The sequence below is a fragment of the Melanotaenia boesemani genome, chromosome 3, assembly GCF_017639745.1.
Source record: "Melanotaenia boesemani isolate fMelBoe1 chromosome 3, fMelBoe1.pri, whole genome shotgun sequence".
Lineage (NCBI taxonomy): Eukaryota > Metazoa > Chordata > Actinopteri > Atheriniformes > Melanotaeniidae > Melanotaenia > Melanotaenia boesemani.
In genome coordinates, this window is record NC_055684.1 from 25793118 (window position 1) to 25812795 (window position 19678).

Here is a 19678-nt window from a genome sequence, read left to right on the forward strand (position 1 = left end):
GCTGCGTCATTGACGGGAAAAGAACAGGTAGTCTACATCTGCTGTGAAGAATTGTTTTTGTTTTTTATTTATTTATTTTTTATTAAAAAAAAAGGAAAAAAAAAGCCTTACAGCGGCCTTTGTTTTATGACTACAGAGAATATTGTGGCTTTGCTCTGTTTTTGCTCCAGACACCAAGGATACACTTGGCTAGGCGTTGCCACAGAGTATTGCAGTATTTGTGAATAATTTAATGACTCTTTATGTATTTTTCTTTTTTCCTGACAACCTTCTGGGGGTGAGCATAGGCAAATGCAGAAACTTCCATCCCACGAGGGTTAACATAGTGTTTTCCCCTTCAATTAAAGCCAGCCTGGCTTTGTCTGTATGACACTTAATTTTAAAACATCTGAATTCCTGCCTCTGCATTTAACTCCTGCAATTTAACAGAGAATTTGAAAATATGCAGAGACGAAGTCCTCCACCTTTACATACATTATTTAGTGAAACCTCATGTCAAAGTATATAATGAGGCTCCTACTTTACTTAACTGTAGTCTATATCAGTATGTGAGTCTGTTTCTTCAGCCTTTGTTGGTGGTAATGAGAATTATTCTTCTCTCTTAGGAAAATGTTAATTGACCTCAAAGCCTCTCACATTCTAAAAGTTATTATTTTAACCCCTTCCCAAATATAGGTCAGCAGTTGTAGCAGTAGTGTTTGTGTGCAGTGAAAATAACAGACTGGTTATATTTAACAAAACCAGGCGATTGTAATTGCTGTAGTTTCCGTATATACTGTATGTTCTTTTTAAAAAGCTGTTCTGTTCAGTGTTTCTCGTGGAAATGACTAATTATTCTCTCTGCTATGGGAAGTTATTTTAAAGAAGCTGATCTCCCCTTCTCTTGACAACCTATATTTTATCAGGGTTCATGTGAAATATTAAAAAAGGATTTCAGAACCTGCTGGGCATAAGGGGTATAAACCATATTTGAAACAACTGGAAGCAGCAATCCTGTTGACTTTGAGAAGGAAACACCATTGAAAAAGAAATTAAATTGGACTGAATGCAAAGATAAATAATGCAACTTGGTTGTGAAATTACTTTCTGCTGTCTCAGAGTCAGCCCCAAGCGTTCTGTCTGTTAGCCTTGATCAGACCTTAGGACATGGCAGGGCAAGTGCTGCCTTGATTCTTGGGCTCAGATAGTGGATCCCTCATCCTTGGCAACAGCATTCTCATTCCAGTACCTGAGGCTGAGGAAGTACAGCTTTAGAAGAGGCTTATCATTCCACCACCAGCAGCTTCCTTCACTAGCCTCTCATTGAGGAACAGCAGAGGAGGAAAAATCAAACCTTTCTGCTAACAAAGCCCACCCACACACAGCACAAACTCTTAACACTCAGCTATCTTATCCAATAAAGATTTGGGCTGATGGGACAGACTTTAGTGGAGTAGATGAGGCCTCTGAGTATTAAATGTGTTGTTTTGGCAGGTATATTGCAGAGGCAAAAAAGTAGTGTTTATTCTTTTCATGATTTTTGTCTGCAGGGCTCTTATTGGGCCATTGACACCAATCCAAAGGAGGATGCCTTGCCTACCCGGCCAAAGAAGAGGCCGCGGTCTGGAGAGCGGGTGAGTCTGATGAGAGAAATGTGGCCTAGCCCCCTCTTAAAACAGGTTTTTGTGCCCATTTCTTGTAATTCTTTAAATTCCGATTTCATCTTTGCTTTGCTCATTATACTTTATACATTATACTCTACCTCAGTCTTCTTCTTGTACCCCTCTTTTTCTCCCTTTTTCCAGTTTACCGTTTCTCTACCACATGCAGGCAAACGCACATACGGTTTCAGCGGATGTTTAAAACCCAAAGTTTATGTGTTTTCATGGTAGTCTCTCAAAAAGACTACCAGGCAGCCATTTCTGTACATACATTTTTCACTCACTTTTTTTCTTTCTTAACAAACATCAATTAATGCAGAGCAGTGCACAGTGGGAGCCTTTGTCTTTCATTATACATGAGTTTGGTCCACTGTTTCATACAACTATGCAGGTTTTTAAAGGGCTGCTCAGGTTGACCTGGCTCATGGGCATCTCAGTACAGGGCTTTTGTGTCCTTTCCCTACAATGTAGCTGACCAGAGGTTATGATGAAGAGCGATTCTCTTCTCTTAAATTAACAAAGGAAATCATGCACACATTTTTATCTCTACCACTACACTAGCACAGAGACAGTAAAACACTTGAAGATGCTGTTCATGTAGTCGCCCTACAGGAATGAAATACCATCACATTTATTCGACTGACTGCATTGTTTCTGGTGTGAGAATTTACATACATAACAAATTGAGAGGTACATTGTTGTTCACATGCAGCTCTTTCAGTAGTTTTCAGTAAATTTATCCTGAGATCTGTTCATGTGAGTGTGGCACTAGAGAACACATAAAGTAGAGTATGTTTTCTGTTGTACACATGCTTTGTACTAAACCCCTCCCCCTCTTAGACACTGTCTGCCCACAAGGCATTCCAGTAAGAGTCAAACATTAAAATTGAGAGTCCCTTTAAATCTCATTTATGTTTATCATGAATTAAAAATAGTATTGTTAGCAGCCAATCCTCTTACAGTAAGCAGTTTTGGGAGACAGGCATGGCGGAGTTATCTCCCACAACAGTGTGCCTATACTGCAAGACGAGGGCATTTATGCGTATACTGTATGTCTGTTATTGAGGGAGGTGAGGATGGGAATAAGGGGGGTCTGTCTCCAGCTTTTCATAAAGAACAGTTCAAACGTGACCTAAATAAAGGTGCTGCTCCATCATATGAAAATAGTTCTGGTTGATGTATCCGGTGTGAGCATAACATTTGTTATCAGTGTTGTTATGTTGTTCCATTCAGCCTGCAGTTGTGAGTTTGTGTATTTAATAATTGGATTATGCTGAATTTTTATTAATTTTTTTTAAGTTGTTTTTTTTTTCTGCCTCCACACCCTGCCCCCAACCTCTGCAGGCTTCCACGCCGTACAGCCTGGATTCAGAGTCTTTGGGGATGGACTGTATGATCTCTGGAAGTGCCTCTCCAACGCTGGCAATCAACACTGTGACTAACAAGGTACTACAGCCTGCCATCCAGCCTCCAGCTCCAACACACACCTGGCTACATGGCTGCACCCTGACCCCACCCACTTCTCCAACCACCTACAGCACTATTCCCCACAGAGAGAGGCACACTCTTGTAGAGGGGAGAAGCAGGCACACACACAAACATATGCTCATGTGCCTAAAGCTTCTCTTCTCTGCAACCCACACCAAAATACACAATCTATCTGCCCTGTTGTACCTTTTCCCTCTACAACAGCAGGCAGAAACTCTTATCTTGTGTGCAGAAACATGATGCTCACACTTACTGTTTGCAACCCGATAGACCTTTCACATTCTTATGCACACTTGCAACAAAATACTCCTCATGCTTCATGGGGTTTCTGTATTGGCACCTTAAGGACAAGCTGATGCCAAGAGTCCTGTTTCCCATTCTGTGACCACACTACAGGTGGCCACCCCTGCTGCTGGCACTGTCTGCTCTCAATGCTTTTTTTCCCCCCTGTTTTCTTTTTATATATCTATAAAAGCTTGGAAGCACTTGTACATCATAGAGCAAAGCTACAGGGACTGCTAGCTGTTAGCTGTGAGTGTGCGGCTCACTCTGAAATTTAAATAGGCTTTTTAACCTTAAGCTCTCATCCTCTGGGCCCAGTGGGGGCAGCTCTCAGGAGTACTTTTAAAAAGCCTACAAGAGTCGCTTATTCATTTGCTGCAAGCGTTACAAAAAAAAAAAAAAAAAAAAAAAAAAGGTTTAATGTGAACAGGGGTGTTTGTAGGAAATATGAGTTGGTGTTTGAGTGTGTGTGTTGGGGGCTCTTATTTTCTGAGTATGGAGCAGAAGTCTGCACATATGTCTGCTTGTGTTAAAACTTGTATGCACATGTATAGTAGAGTACGTTACAGGATGTTTAAGCTTGTTTTGACAAATGTTAGCTACTGCCAACTGGTGGTTATTTCTGTGAAAACACAAATGACAGTTTTTCATGTTACTAAAGCAGAAGGGTTCATAGAAGAATATGACCCTTTTCCTCTCAGAATGCTGCAAACAAACTCTTTCCATGGCATTAGTCTCCACTAGCAGCAGTTGTATAATAAGGCCCTGATGTTTGGTGCTGACAGTTAAATACTGACTCTACCATCAAAACCCCCCCAGTCAAATAACCAAAACACAACACATCTACTGTGTGATGATGACAGTTTCTCTCCTTGTTTTCATTTGATTGTGTCAAAAGCTGTTTTGAAGGTAAAGTAAACAAAAGACAAAACAAAAAAAGCAACAGATCCAAGGCCCTAACTCCTTGGAGAGAGCTTGTTTCTCATTGCCGTACACTGTAAACACACGACAGACCACGCCTCTTTCGGTGCAGCGTGCCAAGCCACAGGAATTCCCTCGCTCTGTTTTTCTCTGTCTTTCTATTCCAGTCTCTTTCCATCATTCCCGCCTTTCATTATAGACCAATGGGAGAGACTGGCAAGTACTACTGAACCAGCAAGATCTTCTGTTCGCTTTCTCTTGTCTGTCGGACATTCCTCACAAGACTGAACTCCCCCTTGCTTTTTCTTCTGCTCTTTTACTTTTCTTTCCCCACACTGAAAGTTATGTTTAGAGGCAGCCCTAAACACAGGGGTGAATGTGATGAAATTTTGGCATTGAATTGTGATAATAGAAGAGAAGAAGGGATTGTTGGAATTGGTCTTACTGAAGAACAGTCTCTTTTTTTTCCTCTCATTCTCATAGGTTTTTCTGTCTCTTTTTCTTCATCTCTCTCTCTGTGTTCAATCCTGCATGCAGGGATTGTGCTGAACATTGGTTGGCATTGTTGGAGACACCTGGGCCAATCTTGCTTTGATTTCATAATCCATGTCTCATGCTCTAGATTAGGCTTGCTCATGTAAAAGACACCTCTGGCTTTTTACTTAATTCAATGCTAAGAATAGAACTCTGACTCGCTTGCCTACTCACCAAACACAGTATTTATTGTAGAGCTGCTCCTGCTTGTATGAGCATGTTTGCCTTTGTCTGTGTGTACTTATGTGTGCTATGCTACCTGTGTGCACTTGTAATTGTAGAAAAGTGTTTTTGTCATATGTTAGTGCATGCCCCCATGCATGTGGGTGAGATGCGACTGGATTTTAGACTGCGACGGTACGTTCTAGAGTGGGTGTCTTCACTCGGGGGGCCTGGATAAACCACAGAGCTGTAAGGTTTTGAAATCATCACACTTTATGGTTGAGTAGAGTAAAAATAGATTGTGGTGAGAGACTTAAGGCATAAAAGCCTGTTTTATGACTTCATTACACGTAACATTTATATTTCTGTGGCACGCTGTTTTTGATTAGCATTGTAGAGCTGATTTTCGTAGACGTGCTTAAGCTTTCAGTTTTAGCTGCTCATTGAGTTCCCCTTCACGCTAATGAACACTGGAGCCAAGCCCACACTGAGTGGAGGAAAGCTAGAGTTGCCTAATGAGCTTCTCTTGCTACCCCCTGTCCTGCTCTCCCTCTACTTCTCCCCTCTTCCATGAACATTGTTGCCTGGATTCAGCATTTCCATTCTCATTTAAAAAATGTATATCTAGATAAAAAAACAAAAACAAAACATTGTTACAGTGAGTGTACAAGCTCCACATGATTAATATGATTGTATGATTGGGCTCTCACTCTGCATCCTGGATTCAAACCAGCATGCTTGTCAGTTGGCCAAAGATCAGTCAGTGCAGAGAAGGTGGTCAGGGCTGCCTGAGTTTCCTCACCTCCTTTGTGGCCTCTGTGGTTGCACACTGTGGCTCAACAGAAAGACAAGGGGCTTCAGTCCAATGCTGCTGCTGTGAGGAGGGTGCTGGCTGGGTCAGACCAGCCTGAAGGCTGAAGTGCAAGTGCTGTCTCATTGTGTTCAGCACAGAGCCCACTCTGTTCCACTCACAGTGATGAGCAGACGCCACCATGCTGCACTCAGTCATGGATGGACACACACACACACACACAAACAGAAAACATGCACCAGTCTTATACCAGGCACTCTTCCACTGCAACATCAGTTTTGCCATTTCTTCCTCACAAAACAAAACTCAGCACATGAGCTATTCTCTGTGGGTGTCATTATATTTATAATCTGGATTGTTCTTACCATTGTCTTAATTGTCTGACGGAGCACTTTATTTAGGGAGGGTGGGGGACAAAAACTTGTTAGACGATAATTAAGATTGTCATCCTGAAGTGCTTCGGCTAGTTACGCTCCTACATTGAAAGGTCAGTGTCTCCGCTGCACTGAAATCCTTTGTTAGCTGTCCCAAACGGATTTGCGCTCGGTGAGCAGATGTGGCTGACATCGACAGTGCTATGACCTTTAATGATGGGAATGTCTCAGCTGTCTCCAGACCCTTTTACACATTCAGATAGAGCCCCCTATGTGACTGCGGAGGGTGTTGAACAGCACCCTGTCTCCCACACACACTCAGAAATTCGGGGGGGAAAAAAACTATTCTGCTGTTATGACATGTCATTGTATGCTACACACCCACTGGTTTTACATTTCCTTGAAATTATCCTGTTTAACTGAACACCAACCTTACTTTTCTCCAAGGAGTGATGACACTCTACCTTTTACAAGAGTGAGGATGACACTGATGACAGTACGTTGTGTGTTTTTCTAATGTGAAATCTTATGCACATGTATGTGTTTCAGGTGGCGTTGTATAACACAGACCAGGATGGGAGTGATAGTCCAAGAAGCAGCCTTAACAACAGCCTGTCTGATCAGAGTCTTGCCTCCGTCAATCTCAACAGTGTGGGCAGTGTTCACAGCTATACACCGGTAAGAAGAGGGAAAAATCTTTAATTGGACATAACTCTACAATGATGAGGATATTTTTCATGTTTCTTATGGACCCAAAAATCCTGGACTTGATTGAATGTGTACACCTACCCAAATCCAGCATACATAGATTAACTTCCAAGCAAAGAAACCAAATCCAAAAGGACCTTAAGGCACATAATTGGACATGATCTAGTTGACTCAAACATAAGAGAACACCTAAACCTGCAGCATCATAATGAGACACCAAAAGGCAGCTCTCTCTGTTCTCCTGCACTTCATTGTTCACATTTTCTGACTTAAAAAAAAAAACAACAAAAACAATCCCCTACACTGATTATAATGCACCAGATGTTCAGGTCTGCCACAACAATTTAACAACAACAATCTGCAGGAACATAATGGGTCACTACCTAAAACCAAATGTGCAGAATAGAAATTTGTCCTGAGTTGTTTTGTAGTTTGGCCAAACTAAGCTTTGGAGGTTTTCTACTTTATTTTGAGCTGTTAATGAGCATGTTCACTAATACTAAGACGACACAACAGACGTGCCAATCAGCATCCTTGTAGTCAAATACCTGGTGTTAGGATGAAGTAGTGTAAATCTTTGGGGTTTTGGTTCCTGTAGATGTCGCAGCTCACAACTAGCTCTTGTTTGTTTTAGGACATTTATTCTTTTTTTTGTTTTTATTCTATTTGATACATTTTATCATTTGGAGAAAGGGTTTATTTCTCAGTCTGAGAGATCCACAGTAACTAAAATGAAACACTGCCAGTCTTAGAAAGTGTATCGTATCCCATACTTCATCTGATCGGAAAGCCCCAGGAGGCTCTCTTCAGAGGAGCCAGCTGTAGACGGCAACAGACCGAGGTGCAAGGTGAACATCATGTGCAGTGCAACATCAGGAAGGGGGTTAAGAGAAACAAAGAAAAATGTGCTCACTCCTGGAAGCTAGACAAAGAGAAGCACTTCCTCTGATGTCCTCCCACCAGAGATGCCCCCTCTTTGGTGTGGTCTTCTTGCAGAGTGCTCCCTGCTCCAGGCGCTGGGCATCGATCGGCTCATCCTGATGGATGTGCTCGCGTTCTCGCTCTCTCAGCCAAAGCAGCAGCGTGCAGTAAACACTCAGGCTTTATTATCACCTCCTCACTCTTAGCCAAGCCAGTCTGTGAGCTGTGAACTTCTTGCCTGTCCACATATTAGAAGAGGAAGATATTGGGATCAAAAACTGGACAAGACCTCTCTTGTGAAGCTAGCCCACATAGGTCCCACTCTGTGAAACATGGGTTCATATCGTTGCCCTTGCTGTGGTGAATCTCGTAGACAGTTTCTTTGCTGGAGGGAACACTGCTTGCTGTCTTGCACCCAGAGGCAGTGCATAGCATTGACTGCCCACACAAATACATGGATAAAATGGCTGCTCTTTTGTAGAAGGTATTGCTATTGATTTTGTTTTAAATACATTTTGCTTCACCACCTGAGTATTGGCTTTGTGTCCATTCCAGTTGCTCTCTTAATGTTGTGTGAGCCAAGGTGGTAAACACTGACCTGGATTGTTATGCTTTGTGTAATTGCTTCATATGTTATGACTGACATGTCTTCAGTCAGAAATAAACATTGCTACAGTCACACCACAGAAGAAACAAACCATTCTCAAATTTGACTTGTTTGATTGCTTTTCGCAAAATATTCTAGAGGTTTTCTCTTTTCTGGTTTTGTCTCCTTGACCAGATGACCATGGCAGGTATTTTCTTTAAAGATATCCACTCTCTTTTGGCATCATAGTGTACTCCTCTTAGCGTCAGTAGTCCCTGTAGTCTGTGGTGCATCTAAATCTTTTACATTAAACAGATCTTAATTTTGCAAGCAATATTGCTCTTGTGTGTAAATCTTTATCTATTTATCTCCACAGGTGACCAGTCACTCAGAACCCGTGTCCCAGTCTATGAGCTTGCAGCAGCCTCCCCAGTCCCAGTACAATATGCCAGACAGGGACAAGCAGCTCCTTTTCTCAGAATTTGAAGATCTCAGTGCCTCCTTCCGCAGCCTTTACAAGTCCGTTTTTGAGCAGTCCTTCAGCCACCAAGGTGAGTAGCCTCCTGAGAGCTCTGAATGGAAATCTAATAGAGCGCCTAAGCTTCACTTATCAAGGAACAGGATGATCCTCAGAACGATTTTCCTAATGTGGGGTTGCTTTTAACAGCTGGGGCTATTGAGAGTCTTTAGGCACTAATGAGGTTTCCTAAAAATGAGCAAATATTCAGGAGGGCTGACTTGGCCATAATGCAAATACATACTGAGTATTTTCATGATGTTTTGCCAGAGAAATGTCGAAAAACCTCATGTTATTTTCAAAAGCAGTGTCTTAGAGTTCAAGTCTCACATATCTTATGAAAGGATGTAAAGAGACATGTCTGCATTAACTTGATGTTTAATTTTCTCATTTGTATTTTGCCCATTACATGAAAGATATGTTTGTCTGGTCATGTTTGAATTTATATATTTTATTTTTTATTTTCGTGCAAGTCCTGTTTCATTAGTAAAGTGGAAGAGCTTATTGGCATCCAAAGAGCTCTGTTGGACTTGTTTCATTTATCATAATGATGGGAAGTTCTATCTTCTAATGCATAATATTAGATGGAGCACAGATTTCCAAAAGGATGATTCCCTGCAGAACAAAAAGCAGTTTTGCTTGTAATCTGATTGGCTGATAAAGATGGAGCACTTGACAAGCGAATTATGTGCAAAGTAGTCGGAGCTTTCTGTGTATACCCCACTTTCACAAATCAAATACGTTTCATGGTAATATTTCAAAGAGTTCTTCTCCTTTATTCTATCATCTATGTTTCATTAGTTGAAAGTTGTTACCTTTTTTATGCGCATTAAAGTGAAATCTCTTAGTCAGACAAGCTCCAATTAAAAAGCGTAAATAATCGAGCTGGAGGATTTCACACTCTGCTGCTGTAGACAGTGAGCTAATTCACTGGCTTTGATAATAGGTAATGAGCTCGCATTATTATTCTGGTGCTGCGTTAATTGCTTTCTGTATTTCCCTAGTTGGACAATAGGCTTTCTGTGCCGATAAGAGATGCACCTTTGTCACCCCTGCAGTGAGTGTTAGGTGCCGATTGTGGAGGTGCAGTGCTGGAGTCAGCTCTAAAAGCACTCCAGTGAAATAGGTTTACTGTGCCAAAGCTGTGAAGGACAGGGTCTCTTAAGACCACTCCCCAGCACTCAGATGATTGCAGTTTGGCGTGCAGATGTTCACGTTTCAGTCTCAGTTAAAGAACCGAGTGGCGGCATGACGACTTTGTCAAAGATAGACCAGGATTGTGTAGCTGGAGAAAGGAGAAGACGGCTGCTCAAGTTTGTGAACCTTGAAATCGTCACTTAAGCTGAGTCATTCCCTGATCCAACAAAATGGCAGCTGGTGTATCTCAAGAGTAGAACCACTTTAAGAGAGCCCCCCCATCCCATAACTGTAAGATACTAAAACAGATCACCTTATAAACTGTCAGACATTCTGATTGTTTTGGAAAATGTTCATTATTTAGCTTATTGTGTATTGGAATTGTTTTTCTTTCAGCAGCTGAGGCAGCAACAAAAATACATTTTTATAATTAGTCAATGATTTCAGTGCTTTATTGAGCCACTAAGATGCCATCACATTGTTTTCTAAAATAAAACGTGGTTCAGAACTCAAATATATTGACTTTAAAATAATAAAAGTTCCCAACGAAGATGCTGAAGCAAGTAAATGTTGGAGTTTCTGTTAAATGGATTATTTGACAGAAATGTAAGTTTTATTTTTGTTTTGTTTAGTAGACGACCTTAAACAACTTGGAAACTGTAGAAAAGAAATGGAAAAGTAGCAAACTATAAATACTGTATTGGATAATAATAGGCAGCAAAATAAAGTTGCTTGTTTACTGTTTAAGTTATTTTATATGGCTTTATTATTTTGTAGGTAATAGTGCGGCATCAGTGTGAACACAGTGTTTTATTGTAGCTGCTGAAAGTGGAGATCTGAACTACATCTAGTTTTTTTTATCAAGCCACTTCTGGTCATGATATGATTTATGAGAGAAATAGAGACCTCAAAAAGACGAATTTTCAGCCTTTCTTGATACAAAGTGATCTGAAGTTTAGAGTGAAAGATCATCATTTAGTAAAGATGTTAAAAGCTTGTATACATCAGAAAAATGACCCTGATCACATAATGATTTTCTGTAAGTCAGAAAGCAATGGTTTGATGAACCATTAAATGAAGCTTTAGAAATGTGAATGGAGTATAAACGGCTGAGTAATTTAAAATATTGTGGTATAAAAGTATAAATGGGCAAACACTGGAACTACTGCAGCTATAAATGGTTATCAGTGCTAATAAGTGTATTTAATGACTTCTCCCTGTTGCGTTTGGCAACGGTTTCTATAAAAAGATCGGTACATTTATTCATAAGGGTATTTTGTGAGACACAACCCTGTTTTTTTTTTGTTTGTTTGTTTGTTTTTCTTAAGAAATTGCTACATTTTCAAGTGCAACACAAATATATATTTGGCTGTTTCTGCACTCTAACTGGTTTGTTTTGGTATTGTATTTGTTTCACAGGTTTGATGGGCATACCATCAGATTCGTCCCAGCAGACCCACACCTCTTGCTCCTATCAGCACTCCCCTAGTGGCACCATCGGCACTCAGAACAATCTGTCAAACAACCAACCCAACAACCACCCCAACAACCACTCTGCCAACAGTGGTCAAGTGCCCCTATCCCATCCTGCCCAGGCCCACCCTGGCCACGGCTCACCACACGCGCAGCACCTGTCTCAACATAGTGGCCCCCACAACCAACACGGCCAGCACAGCCAGCACTCTCAGCACCCGCAACACCCTCAGCACCCTCAACACGCTGCACACGCCCAGCATGGGCAGCACCCATCGCAGCACCCTTCCCACGCCCAGCACCAATCCCAACATACGCAGCACAGCCAGCACCCCTCTCAACATGGACAGCAGCATCAGAGCCTCTCCCACCAGCCCCATCCTACTCAGCAACAGATGGCCTGCAACACAGGTAACACCCTGTGTCTTTTCACCCTCTTCTCATGAATCAGCATCACATTTTATTGTCTTCACTTCACCCCATTAATAAGATAGAGGCGTGTGAAGTGGAGCAGAGAAGACATGTTTACTGCAGAATCTGGAATCACTTCTCATTGTTTAGTCATAAAGTACAGAGAAACTGTTTTAGGTGCTAAACATTAAATCATCACCTGTTTTATTATCTTTGCTGTAGAGAACAAAGCCGTGCTATAGCTAATGCGTTTTTATAGTCACCTGACTCCCCCTAGTGGCCATTTCACATAACTGGTTTAGTTGCCATTGCCTTCTTTTTCATTTGAAACAAGGACACTATATAAACAAATATAAAAACGTGACTGCAATAAAAATGCCACATTTGACTTTACTGTCTAACTGACAGCCTATAACCATCACAGCAGTTATTGTGCAGTTGTTAGTGATGTTAGTAGGACTCTATCTGTAATTGTCCCGGACATCAGCTGGGTGTTGGAACCACCCAGTTAGGACCTGATGCAGCATAATATGTGCATATTATGCTGCATCAGACACATATTATGTGTTTTGGAGTTCACATACTTACAAGGCATCTCAGGTCTGAATTGGTTCAATTTAATCTTTTTCAGTTTCACTGTTAAAAGTATTATGTTGTGTGTTTATATATGTTGCAGGTTTACTGTCTGACTGGTACCCAAATCTGGATGCATTGAAAGAAAGTTGTCGTATTGCCAGCAGCTATAACTGGGCTGATGTTGACCTTTCACCTTTCCAAGGTACACTTAGCATTTTGCCAACATAAATTTATTTAAAATCTTACACATAATTTATTTTAGCACCGTAAGTATTTTTATAGACAACATTTTCTTGTTAGATGAATCTTCATCATTTCCACACTTAAATGATGAGAAGCCACAAAAAATTAAAACTAGAGGCTGGTGTTAAGGCTCCAGATTTTGATTGAGTGCTGAAGTGTCGGCACTGTGGAGTTGATTACGACTTTAATTAAACTGAGCTCTTCAATTAAATAACACTGCCTTCAAGTTTAATTACCAAAACACCAAGCTCAGCAGGTCAGTTTATCCAATTACAGTCTAGAACTGCAAGGTAGGATGTTTTTAAATATCACCCACTGAAGGTTACTGACATAATGAATATATATTACTACCAAGTTTTTGCTGTTTGCTTGTAAATCAGCTTCTCGTTAACATCTTTATTCTGTGAACAGTCGGCTTGTACAGTTTAATACATTTCATAATACAACAAGCTTTAGTGCATGAAAATGCTGTCGCTCTGTTTAAATGTGTCAAATTCTGTTATATTTGTTCTCAAGGGTTGAGAGAGAGTATGAGACAAGCAGAGCTGAACAATTGGTGCCTTGAACCCACCCAGATCGCAGACCTCTGCTCGTCCATCAACCAGTTTTTTGCCCGCACTGGTGTAATTCAGCCACAGGGGGCAGTGCAGTCTCCCGTTTGCCATGGATCCATGCACACCAACAAACCCAGCCAGCACCTCAACACAGGTAGTTAACCCCACAAATTGTCTCAGTTTCTTTTGTAAACACAAAAAAATGTGCAGTTGTGAACTTCTTTAAATAAGATTGTTTTAAAGTAAAGATGAAGTTTTTGAACACTTGACTTAAATACACCCTTTCTGTGATGGGAGATGCCTTATTTGAGACTCATGTTCAGCTATGAACAACCATGCAAATTTAAATTTGTATCCTAATTAAACCCAGCTTTTAAAATGCATCATTATCTAAAAACATAAATCATAAATGGCCTTAAAGCTCAGATTAGCATACATCAAACTCAGAACAGTACTTGACTGGGATTTTTATTATCAAATCTTTACATTTTTATTGTTTCATAGGAAGTCATCTACTGAACTGGGACAGGTTGGGAAAACACCACATTGCAGACAGAGTAACATGGATCAGTATCCCTCAGGAAAGGAACGTTGTTTGTACTGATAAAGATTCAGCAATACTTTGCATGTAAACATAAGTATGGCCAAAAGGGGTAGAAAATCCAACTTCTTAAAGCCTGACTAGCACACTCAGATAATGAGGTTGGGGATAAAATCACTCCTGCGTGTATAAACTCGACTAGACAAAAACTAGAATCATGCTCTACAATTCCCCTCCATTACACAGAGGCAGCAGCAGCCAGTAACAACAAAATATAACCACAAGGGTTAGTGAGCATCCTTTTGTCAGACAAATCATAAGTGTATATAATAACAAATTCCCAATAAAACTGTTTTCAGTCACATGTTTTTCTGTCTTGACAAATTGTTAAAAATGTCAAAAACATTGACTGAAAAGCCCATCAACACTGCCTGTCAACTCACAATGACCTAAAGCATTTCCAGGCCATTACAATCCTAAATTTCTAACTGCAGCATCATCCAACAAAATTACCATTCAAGTAATAAAAAGACAATGTCTGTGCGTAGAATTCAGCTACACTTGTATTTAAGAGGATCCTCCACAGCGAAAGCTGTAAGCCGCAGATTGTGAAAATATTCTAGTTAAACAGATGTGTTATAAGAGATTTTGATTGTTTTATCAGGAAATCTTTACATGGACTCGAGACAGAGCATGTCCATGATGGGTCCTCCGGGATATCCCCACATGCCCCCTATGAGCAGCACAGGACCCACTATGACAGGTAATGTCTAGTAACTGAAGAGGCATGATTAGGGTTATATTATAATTACACACAGCCATTGTAACAACCCCTTTTTGTTTTCTCTTTGTGCACAAACCCGCTGTGTCCAGGACACCATGCACAGATGAACCAGCAGCACATGATATCTGCCAGAAACTTCGCGATGCCTCGCATGCCAGCTGACGACATCCAGGATGATTTTGACTGGGACTCCATTGTCTAGCCGCTAAACTTCTTTTTTTTCCCCCCTTTTTTTTTCTTTTTTCTGCAAACAAATGGGCGTGAGTAGAGGAGGTGGAAGCCAGAGGAATCAAGGCTGAGCTGAAAGGGCCGCAGGTGGAGGAAGCCACTCTGTGATGCAAAGCATTTGGACAAGTTTTGGAGAAATACAGACTTCAGAGTCCTGACGGTTTTACAAAAGCAAAACATAACCAGAAATGTTACTTTGAAGACAATCATATTTAGTCGGACATGTTAAAGTGATTGCTTACAAACTTGAGAGACAAGTAGACACATTCACGTCTAAACCACATGCTCCTCAGCCAGCCCTCCCTCATCCCCAGCGATCAGCCTTCCAAAGTCCAACCGCTCTTCCCCCCCGACCCCCTCTGCTCCATAACTGTTATGTGATTTGAGCAACGTGTTCAGCTTGTAATTCTTCTCGTGTTGGCCTCAGCTGCCTCTTGGATGAGTTTCTTTTTTCTTTTTTTTTTTTTCTTTTTACACAAAATTTGTTTTGTACTTTTGTTTTTAAGAAACACAGGCCGTCTCTGTGAGTACTGGGATGATGCTCGTTGGTCACCTTTGGGAGGAAGCAGGCCCCGTCGTGGCTGAATTGGTGGTAAAGTCAAGTTTACAAAAGCTGAGGATATAAACAGGGTGTTAAATCTGTAACAAGTCAAAAAGATCACACAGATTATTGCGATGTTATCCTAGTAAATTAGTGTGATCTGTCTCTTTGCAGAAGAGTTCTTATGAGAGTACTCCCACTTTCTTTTTTCCTCTTTCTAAAGCACTTCAAAATGGATGAGTTCAATGATGGCAAGCAGATGAAAGCAGGAAAGATAAAGATTTGAAAATTAATTTTACCCAAGGTAACTTGGGGTTTTGGCTCTCTGTGTGCAACATGTTATTTGCTCCACCAGTCACAAGCTGTTATGATTTTAACTTAGCTTTTTAAAGTTTAGTTTGTTGGGTAGAAAACTATTGATCATGAAACGAAAGTACCCACACACCAAATCTAATTCCTGTATTGTGTAAATATTCATTTATACAGTTACAATCCAGATTAAATCCAATAAATATTAGCAGTGACCAAACAGATACAGCCACAGTCGAGTCTCGCTGGCATGAAATATTACAACAAGCTAAAAATTTAAATGATGCAACAGAAGGATAATGCAAAAATAAATCTGATGCATATTTAGGGGTTTCGTTTAATGATCAGTGGAACTTACACATATCAGATGTAACATTATGACCGTCTGCCTGAGCAGGTCCTCTTCGTATCACCAAAAGAGCTCTGACCAGTCAGGGTGTGGACGAAGAATCCTGTTAGTGGTTTTAATGTTGTGGCTGATTATTTTACACCACAGATATAAGTTCTTTGTAATGGCAGTCATAAAGGCACAAGTACGCATGCCTGTGTACATCAAAGTGAGGTTTTGATGCCGGCCACAGGGTTTATTATCAGATCTGAAATTTAAGCTGTGGACATTACTCCTTTTTCTTTTTTTTTTTTTTTTTTGCTTTTATCACTGCCCAATGTTTAGTTGTGATAGGTGGCATATGTATTATGCTGTTATACAATCACAACAGAAAACAATGACTCACTCAGTGCATATGTTGTGTGTGTGTGTGTTTGTTGAACATATGGTGTGTGTGTGTATTTTTGGTTTATTCTAATTTTAGGGCTATGATTGATTGCTGCAATCATCTCTATGCTATCTATGAGCACAAAAGCAGATGCACATGGTGATGAGAGAGTAGATCTGAGACCTGCGTTATGGTGGAAAAGAGTTCCTCAAGCACAGAACAGGGTGATGAGTTCCAGAAACCTATCCTCTGTCTCCTGTACAAGTGGCTCCACAATCAGACAGGTGCTGACCTTAAGAGACACTATGTTTTTTTTAACAAAAATAATAATAATAATAAGCCCTTTGCACACTTGTACTTTTTGTTTACTTAACCTTAAGAAGAAAAGCACCTCCTGACTATACAAGGCTAATCGCACATAATGATTCAGCCGTGTTCATTTATGAATCATTTCACGTAGTCAAACGAGGTGTTGTCTGTAGTCAACAATGACCAGGATTGTTTTCTCTGTGCAGTATTGCTGGGCTGTTTGTGGTGCTCTGCATCTGTGAAACTGTGTTTGTTTGGAGGTATAGAACAATATTTTAGGAAATATTACCTTTAAAACCAGAAAAAGATAAACTGATGCCTCCATCATGTCTGTATGGTAAACATGAAGCTGCAGCCAGAAGTCAGTTAACATAGCATAAAGACTGGAAACAAGGAAACACACAGCTCCTATCAGCAAATATGCATCCCACACACAGTGCAGCCTAATATTGAACACATTAAGTGTTAAGTTTATTGACTTGAGATTAATTTTTGCACATTTAAAAACAAATATGAATATGATTAGCCTATATTGTTGGTTTGACTTTATGATGTACATAAAGCATAGAAAAGATTCATTCTTTTGCCACAATTCTTCGTTTCAGTAGCAGTCTCACTGGGATTCTTGTCCCACCCTCCTAAGGTTAAATGTTCCTCCTCTTAAATGTTTCACTGTAAACATAATAGTATAATTTAAACTAATCACAGATGCCAAACAAAGCATTTTGAAACGCTAGTGCTCCCTGTCACTCCTATGCCTCAGAATGGTCTGCTCTGTCTGCCATTCACACCCTCCAGTTAGTGTCTTTGGACGGGTGTCAATGGGGGCTGACGCTGTGAGTACCCACTTTTCAAAGGTGAAATTAAAATGAAAAATGTCAGACATTTTCTTTTTACTTTCTTCGCTCAGTATAATATGATAAACTGCTCATTTTTTGCTCTGTTGTTGCGAAACATCAACCTTTTGGTTATTTTCACCTTTTAACTCTCCCACAAGTGGTGCTATGAAGTATTTGTTAAAATGAAACTCATGTCAGCCTAAAGTCAACATGTATAGTGCAATTAGAAGAACTAATCTCAGTAACTAAAAAGAAAACCTCAAGTTTCATTTGTTCAACTTTTTTAGCTGTTTCATAAAATGTTTTTACCTGACGGTTTCCAGTCTTTATGCCACACAAAGACACATAAAGACATGAACGAGGACGTAAAGTTTTCATCTGATTCAACTAATTTTTTAGTTCCTTCAGAGTGCTTTAGTCACTGGGGACTCCAGTTGTAGCCATAAGTTTAATGATTTAATGTTCAGATGACAATCATGAATTCTTTGATTTGCTTTCTTTATGTTTTTGTTTTTACACAATATTTAGCTGTTGTGAGAAACGGCACTTTCAAGTCTCACACCGTTATATTGAACATTGTAGAACCACACTTCTGATCATTTAGGAGGTTATTAGGAGCTTCATTCAGCCCATCTTATTTTTCTTTTACTGTAAATCTTTTGTTAGACTGTCCAAAGTTGCAGTGTGCAGGAAAAGTCAAGTTCTCTTCTTTAAGCTTATGATACTGCCATTTTCATTTGAGTTTTTTTATTCAGCTGATTATTTAGTTTTTCTTGCCAATCATGGCTGTCCATTTCTGCACCTTTCTTGCTGTGTTTTGTCTGTTTATCGAGTATCCACTACTTGCGAAAGACTGCCTCACCTGTGGATGTCAGCCATTAATTTTTAAAGTTTTTTTTTAACTGCCAGGATTTCACCATAAGCACTCAGACAGGAGTTAATCAAATTGTGACCCTTCTGGGGAGAGTGTGGGCCAAAGAACTGCAGCAAAAAGGAGAACCTGTGTGCTTGTTGGGACTTTTATGAAGATGAAATGGAGAGCATCTTGCCAGTCCTGGTTGGTGTGATGTGTTTCAGCTCTTCCAGGTGAAGACTGTGAACAAACAAGCTACCGCATGACCACATCAGCCCACAGGGAAAACAGAAGAATTGAGATAACTGATGCAGCTTAAAGGGAAGAAGGTGAAGACGACTGGATCACAGTTTTACATTACGTCTGTGTGTGTGTGTGTGTGTGTGTGTGTAGGTGTGAGTGTGGGTGTGTCGTGGAAGCTTAAATTCTTATCTTTTTTTTTTCCCAGATGAACATTTGTTTTTAAATACAGCTGGACATGTACCTGCCAGAGAGATTACTATTATTATTGGGGGAAAAAAGAAAAAAAAATCTTGTTACAATATGGGAGAGAACTGCCAACATCTACTGCTGATTGGGGCCTATTTTATTCAGTGCTGGTTTGTTGTTGTGCTTGTACATATGTGTCTTTTCAATCATCCTTTTTTATCCTGTGGGGGGTGGGGTATCCAGGCAGCGGGTTGGTCTTACTCACAAAAGAGAGGAGGGGAAAAGAATAGAGTATTTTGTTATTGTTCAATCAGAGGGTGACAATATGTATATATCTATATTGTATATATGTGATGAAAATGCATTGGCTTTTTGTGTGACACTACCTTCTACCTGTACTATGGTTCTACATTCAGTGTTTCAGTGTTGATAATATATATTTGGTTTGTGTTTTTTCAGTTTTTTTGATTTTGTCTTTGTCATTTCTTGTACTTTTTTTCTCCTTTTTGTCTTTTTTTTTGTTTGTTAATTGCACGGTTTATTTTGTTGTTGAATGAGGTGACACAGCTACTCTTTGTATTCGTTTAGTGCTGTAAAATAACTCAAGTGTTATTAGAATTGTGGATACCACCGCCCACCCCACCCCCTTCCCCAATATGCATGAATGGCACTTAAATAAAATATGGTAACTTCACTGTGCACTAATGTGATGTTTGAGCTTCATTTTCTGAAGACTGATGATACGTATAACCAGCATAGAGATGAGATTTAGTTAATAAAGATGAAACCAA

At 40.1% G+C, this 19678-nt stretch overlaps 1 protein-coding gene across 2 annotated transcripts in view; it reads left to right on the plus strand.

Moving 5' to 3' along the window:
- foxj3 (forkhead box J3) overlaps positions 1 to 19586 on the plus strand; it is an 84264-nt gene extending 64678 nt beyond the window's left edge. For both annotated transcript variants that reach the window (XM_041979839.1, XM_041979840.1), the window contains exons 4-12: positions 1530 to 1613; positions 2985 to 3086; positions 6762 to 6890; positions 8804 to 8978; positions 11501 to 11965; positions 12642 to 12743; positions 13301 to 13492; positions 14544 to 14642; positions 14753 to 19586. In XM_041979839.1, the coding sequence (XP_041835773.1) occupies positions 1530 to 1613; positions 2985 to 3086; positions 6762 to 6890; positions 8804 to 8978; positions 11501 to 11965; positions 12642 to 12743; positions 13301 to 13492; positions 14544 to 14642; positions 14753 to 14865 (1461 nt within the window). In that variant the 3' untranslated portion in view covers positions 14866 to 19586. The remainder of the gene's footprint in view (positions 1 to 1529; positions 1614 to 2984; positions 3087 to 6761; positions 6891 to 8803; positions 8979 to 11500; positions 11966 to 12641; positions 12744 to 13300; positions 13493 to 14543; positions 14643 to 14752) is intronic.
- Positions 19587 to 19678: the final 92 nt, after the last annotated feature.